This window comes from Chiloscyllium plagiosum, chromosome 5 (genome assembly GCF_004010195.1).
Source record: "Chiloscyllium plagiosum isolate BGI_BamShark_2017 chromosome 5, ASM401019v2, whole genome shotgun sequence".
In the NCBI taxonomy this organism is placed as follows: Eukaryota; Metazoa; Chordata; class Chondrichthyes; order Orectolobiformes; family Hemiscylliidae; genus Chiloscyllium; species Chiloscyllium plagiosum.
In genome coordinates this window covers 85,681,694-85,688,667 of record NC_057714.1, presented here as the reverse complement: position 1 = coordinate 85,688,667, position 6,974 = coordinate 85,681,694, and the positions used below count along the sequence as shown (strand labels likewise).

The following is a 6,974-nucleotide window of genomic DNA, read 5'->3' as shown; positions in this document are numbered from 1 at the left end:
CTCCTCTAGCTTATCTCTCCACGCTTCAGGCTCTCTGCCTTTATTCCTGATGAAGGGCTTTTGCCCGAAACGTCGATTTTGCCTGTCCTCAGATGCTGCCTGAATTTCTGTGCTCTTCCAGCACCACTGATCCTGACTAGCATTTATTGCCTATTCCTAGTTGCCATTGAGAAGGCGGTGGTGACCTAACCTTTTGAACCATTGCAGTCTATGTGCTGTAGATAGACTCACAATGCCATCAGGGAGTGAATTCCAGGATTTTGACCCAGTAATACATTTTCAATTCAGGGCGGTGAGAGGCTTGGAGGGGAAGTTGCTGATGATGGTGTTTCTACGTGTCTACTGCCCTTGCACTTCTAGGTCGTGGGTTTGGAAGATATTGGCTAACAAACTTTGGCAAACTTCTGCAGTGCATCTTATAGATAATACATACTGCTGCTACTGCACATTGGTGGTGGAAGCAGTGGATATTTGTGATGTGATGCCAATCAAGCAGTCTGCATTCTCTTGGATAGTCATAGAATCCCTAGTGTGGAAGCAGACCATTTGGCCCATTGGATCCATACCAACCCTCTGAAAAGCAATACACCCAGACTCACTCCCTGACTCTATCCCTGTAACTGTGCATCCCCATGGCTAATCCATCTAGCCTGCACATTCATGGACACTAGGGGTAATTTAGCGTAGCCCATCCATCTAACATGCACATCTCTGGACTGTGGGAGGAAACTGGAGCACCTAGTAGAAACCCACACATTCACAGGGAGAATGTGCAAACTCCACACAGACATTCACCTGAGGCTGGAATCGAACCCCAGTCCCTGGCATTGTAAGGTAGCAATGCTAACCACTGAAACACTGTGCTTTTTGGAAGATGTTGGAGCTGCACCGTCCGGACAAGTGGGGAATAGCCAATCACAGTCCTGACCTCAGCCTTGTAAATGCTGGACAAGTGGTGAGTTACTCGCTGCAGTATTCCTAGCCTCTGACCTGCTCTTGTAGCCACTTATATGGTGAGTCTAGTTGAGCTTCTGATCAATGGTAACCCCCAAGATGTTGATAGTGGGAAAACTATGGTAATGCCATTGAATTATCAAGGGGCAGAGGTTAAATTGCATCTTATTGGAGATAGTCAATGCCTATCATTTCTGTGGTGTGAACATTATTTGCCATTTTTCAGCCCAGAATGCGGGTCACTGGGTCCAGTGGACTTGTCAATCTTGGACCCATTAATTTGTCAAGTATGTTCTTTACTCATAATGATTTCTTTAAGTTTCTGATTCTCAACTGATCCTTGATTCCACATTATTTCCAAAATGATATTTGTGTCTTCTATTATGAAAATAGATTTAATAATTTATTTAGAATTAAACTTCTTTTACGTTACCGCATTTTGTCATTACATCAAAAATTGCTCATCAATTCTGATTAGTTAACCACACAGGTTTAAGGGTAAAGCTGCCACAATCTACTTGCAGAATTTTACGTTTTAATGACTAATTTTAAAAATGAAGCACGCATAACACTCCAGAGCAAGATGCCAGAGACAGTTTGACTTTATCTTTATGGTCTGTATCAACCTCTTGCTTCAAACCACCTTAAGTGATGCTGATCAACATTAGGTGGCAAGGAACTGCCTGGAGATTATTGGCACGGGAGTGATTAGCAATTGGGAAGCATATCCAGCACAGGGAGGTTGGAACTTTCTTTGTAGAAAAAAATGAATCTAGAATGATTTAGCTTTTAGCACAATAATGTCTATCAGTAGTCAAGATTAATCTCCATGTCACAGTTGCTACCAAAGGGTTTGAAAGAACGGGCTAATGACAATAGTAGCGCAGGGTTGGGGAAGCCCAAGGTTTATACCTGGGGTTCAGAAGCATACTCCTCTTCCTCAGTTACTTCCAAGGTTAACCTGGTGAGGAAATCATGTACAGGTTTTTATGTACAGGCTTCAGATCAAATGTTCAGTGTGGCCTCTATCACATTGCTAGGGATCAACCTGTCAAATCAAAGCAGGAATCTATTGCCTTTCCAAGTGGATAAAGTTAAAATTGGTTCACTTGTGTGGAAAGTAAACATGACCATACCATTTACCTCAGAAATGCTGTTAGCCGCAAGTTGTTGTTGTGTAATCTCACTAAGCTGACGAAACGTCATCGTGAAGTCTGCTCTTGTATCTTCCATCAGCTATAAAAATGAAAGAGGTACTTCCAGCACAACTCTATTTATTTTAAAAGTATTGATAGCTTTAAGTTTCTGCTGTCAGAGAAATTACCAAAGCACAAGAAATGATACTAAACGATTACATGCTTCTGTATTTTAAAACGCATGAAATAAGTATCTATTATTTTAAAGAAAATTGTAAAAAAAAAAGGATGCCTTGTTGCAATTGCCATAGGAATCAATAACATTTTTAAAAAAAACTTCCAGACATCCATCAAAATGAATTGCGTGAGAAGAATTCATATTTTAAGATTTTACTGCAATAAACAAACTAAAATCAACACAGACTAAACATGAGGAGAAAGTGAGGACTGCAGATACTGGAGATCAGAGTCAAAAAGGGTGGCACTGGAAAAGCACAGCCGATCAGGCAGCATCTGAAGGAGCAGGAGAGTCGATTCAAGCATTAGCTTTTCATCAGGAATGGGGAGGGGGGGGGAAGAGGCAAAGGAGATGAGGAAACTGATGAAATCCACATTGACTCCTTCTGGTTGGAGGGTCCCAAGGCAGCAGATGAGGTGTTCTTCCTCCAGTTGTCAGGTGGCTAGGATTTGGCGGTGGAGAAGGCCAAGGACTTGCATGGACTTGCCGGAGTGGGAGGGGTTTTGAAGTGGTCTGTCACAGGGTGGTGGGGGTATTTAATGCGTGTGTCCCAGAGATGTTCTCTGAAACACTGGTGTCCTGTTTGCACAATATAGAAGAGACCACATTGAGATCAATGGACACAGTAGATGAGGCGTTTGGATGCACAGGAAAATCTCTGCCGAATGTGGAAGGATCCTTTGGAGCCTTGGATGGAGGTGAGGGGGGATGTGTGGGCACAGGTTTTACACACAGGGGAAGGTGCCAGGAGTGGAGTGTGGGGTGGTGGAGGGCCGTGGATGAGGGGTCCCTCATTAGGTCCATGGGTTCTCAGGTTCTGAGAAGAAAATTTAAGCAGCTTCTCAGAGATGTGACCTTATAGATTCAAGACCAAACCCATCCTGTCTTTTCTTAGCAGGATCCCTACTCCTGCCACATTATAGTAGGCTTTTCAGGGTCTTTTGAAAGTCATTTCACTCAGTCTATTAAGTATCCTTGAACTGATTTCCAGCTGGATTCCACTGACGCTTTGGTTCTAAATTTCCAAAAATTCTATCCTTGTTCTTTTCAATCAAAAAAATCAACTCTTTTAGCATTCTGCTCTCCCAAGTGTAATTTTTCTGCCTCTCCAAATCACAGCACGTCTCTATACTTTGAAAGTATGTCACACTGACCAAGTCATCTGGGCTAACTCCAAGTATATTTTATGACAATTTCAGCATCCTCTATTTGAAGACACTGGATATTTAACGTTATAGGTGGGGCGCAGTAGTCAGGAAATCTCCCAGCCCAGTGGTACTCCCCCCAGGAAGTAGTGCCTTGACAGACACAATTTTTGTTTTTGGGGAGTGGGGGTATACTGGAGACAGATCCACTGCCCTTAGAAACAGTTCAAGGTGGACACAAAGGTGCCCCTCCACTCCTTGTAGGTGTTTCATTCAATAACAGGCCCTCACACCCTCACCCAGTCCCATGCCCTTTTCCATGACAAATCTTGCTCCCTCATCCCCTCTCATTGGCATCTCATACTGTCCATTTAAATCCATGCATCTGAACTTAGCCAATAGCCCTTCATGTATCCCACGCCAATCCATGCCCCTCCACCAACTCTCAGTAGTCTCTTAATATAACTAGTGAACCCTATAGTAAAATGGCATGTTTTAAAAAAACTTCAGTTGTTCAGAATTTTTAAAAAAATTAACTGCTGCTACTACAACCCTATAATGGTGTGCACTAACCAGCCATCAAAATACACCTGCTTATCTTGTAAAAATAAATACTAAACTAATGGAAAAAAAAAGAGAAAACACTGGTGTCCTGTTTGCCCAATATAGAAGAGACCACATTGAGATCAATGGACACAGTAGATGAGGCGCTTGGATGTGCAGGAAAATTTCTGCCGGATGTGGAAGGATCCAGACAATGTTTCCCTTTTGCGGCGGCTACTTCAACAAACTAATAGAAGCCCAGGTTCTCAGGCAAGCCTCATAATGCAAGGTGCAGGCTTGTTCCCTACACACTTCCACCCAAAAATTGGCAATGTCAAGAATGGGAATGAAATCACTTCCCATGTGTTATTTTTAAAGATCGGCAGAGTCTCTCTGACGTGGCAAAGTTAAGCCCTGTTTTGCCTCAAATGAAAAAAGACAACTTAAAACATATCTGCCTTTTAAGGTCCTGCAAAAATCTGCGAAGAAGAACAATTTTCCAGTGTACACTTAAGCATTGCTTAGGTTTTAGCACTTCTACCTCTATTTCAACAGCCAAGACATTTCTCCTCAGCCCAATTCCAGTCAAACACATGATTTTAGAGTGAGATATTCAGAATAAGGGTGCCAACAGTCACTTTGAATACAATGGGAGGAAGGTTTTAACGATAGAAGCTAACATGGAAGTCAAGAGGAAAGTTCATTGACAGTAGTTTAGTGGGAATAAGGCCAAAGTGCAAAAAAAAAGTGCTATAAATAAAATGAGTTCACAGGACTCAAGGTGAGACAGAGAAAGATACAGCTTCAGAACTTAGCAAGGTTTGCATGCAGGACTATTTGGCTTATTGTACAATGAAGGGGAAAAACAATAGAGGTACCTGAAGACATGGTCTCAAATTTAGTGAGACAATATACTTACCTTCAACAAGTAGGCAATCAAATAGTCATCATTATTATCATGTCCAATCAAGCCCAACTTTGCTCTGAACAATTCCATTAATCTAAAAATTAATGAGAAAATAAATGAGTTATAATGTTATTGTTAATGACATCCATTTACCAATCAGCACTTTCAGGCAAAATTTCAAAACCTTTTTTATTACAAGGCTAATGGACTAGCAACAGAAATATGAATGGACATTAATTTCAATCCAAATATTAACAAAGTCATAAACAGTTTCTAATCAGCAAATGAAAATGCAGCATTGTTTAAAAGGGTTTGTATGTTTACAGATGAATTTAATTTGAGTTCTTTTTATAAACCTTAGAACCATTTGGCGAATAGAAAAATCGCTTGGAAGTCAAATATAGACTATTGTGGAGATTCTGTGGATCTACTACTGCCAGACTAAATGTAAAAGCATCCATTACATTCTTTTCTTTCCAGGATCAGTAAAGATGTTATACAAAGCTACTCCATTTACTCAATTGTTTGCTGAAGCAAGGGATTTAGCTTCACAGTGGGAGCATATTCAATAAATAGCACCATTATGCTCCACATTTTTGGATCAGTACTCACAACCCAGAGCTTTTCACTGCTTTGAGGAAAAGTGAGGTAAAAATCGGTGGAAGATGTAAAGGAGTGGTAAAGACAACATCCAACTTTGATGCAACATGTGAAGATTTAATAGACCAAATCAGATTTAACTTGGTGTGTATTTTTAGAAGATATAGAAGTATCAGGTGCTGGTAGTTCCTGCTATTAATATTTCAAACTGTGGAAGAATGTTTGGTAAGGGCTGGCTCTTAATGTAGAAGTAAGAACAATGGGTTTTCATTCTTTTTGTACAACAGAACTTTTTCCAGCTTTCTTTGTTCTGCTGAATTTATGCCAGAATAATGATGAATCAGTATACAGAGGGGAGATGCAGCGGCTAACGGACTGCTGCAGAGCCAACAACCTGTCTCTGAACGTGGACAAGATGAAAGAGATGGTCATTGACTTCAAGAGGGCATGGAATGACCACTCTCCACCGGACATTGATGGCTTCACCGTGGAGACCGTAAAGAGCACCAAATTTCTTGGTGTACACTTGGCGAAGAATATCACCTGGACCCTCAGCTAAGAAAACCCAGCAGCGTCTCTGCTTTCTGCACAGGTGGAGAAAAGCCCACCTCCCACTACCCCATCCTCACCATATTCTACAGAAGGTTCACTGAGAGTACCCTGAGCTGCTGCATCACTGTCTGTTTCGGGTATTACAGCGTCTTGGATCGTAAGACCGTACAACAGATAAAGAGGACAGTTGAGAAGATCATCAAGGTCTCTCTTCCCACTGCAAGCGGGCATCAGAGTCGCCCCGCATTTGCCACGGGACTATGCCTACATCGGTAAAACTATAGGAATTCATTTTGTGTTTTAAACGGCAGCCGCAGCTTAAACCCACAGAACTCAGCAGCTGCCGGTCCGCCCACGTGACCAGGAGATGGGAGCCAGAGGACAGATCAAATCCACACTAGGCCAGACACTAACCATGACTCATAGACCGAAACTCCGGAGCTAATTAATATGGAAACCCATCTCCTAATCAAATCAAGAGACTGACTGAAACACACCCATATTCATCAATACAGAACCATCCTGACACAAAGGTCAGGCATTCACCAGACAGGAACGAACAGACTAATACACACTAGCACCCCAAGGGAACAAAGCGGGGTGCTAGCCCCCAGCCCTCACAGAGACAGACAAGCAGATAGTACCCGGACCCGTTTACATAATCCAATTAGCACCCTATTGAGTGTACACTGCAACTCTCCTGGGACGGCAGGAAACCCACCATTTGCACCTACCCCAGCGATGATGGGGAACTATCATCCCATTCATACTCAAAATCCTCACATCCTGACAAAGAAAGGTATATAATGTGTAGCAGCGCGCGGGAACAGCAGAACAGCCGAGATTCGGACCTCGGTTGGTCTCCGCCGGCGTTACTGTATCAATAAACGTTACCGATT

General features: G+C 42.3%; 1 protein-coding gene across 3 annotated transcripts in view; it reads right to left on the bottom strand.

The window, feature by feature from the left end:
* The window catches only part of LOC122550062 (protein adenylyltransferase SelO-like), a 113,654-nt gene that overhangs the window by 11,663 nt on the left and 95,017 nt on the right, over nt 1-6,974 (bottom strand). For all 3 annotated transcript variants that reach the window (XM_043690538.1, XM_043690536.1, XM_043690537.1), the window contains 2 exons: nt 4,936-5,017; nt 2,098-2,190 (listed from right to left, as the gene is read on the bottom strand). In XM_043690538.1, the coding sequence (XP_043546473.1) occupies nt 2,098-2,190; nt 4,936-5,017 (175 nt within the window). The remainder of the gene's footprint in view (nt 1-2,097; nt 2,191-4,935; nt 5,018-6,974) is intronic.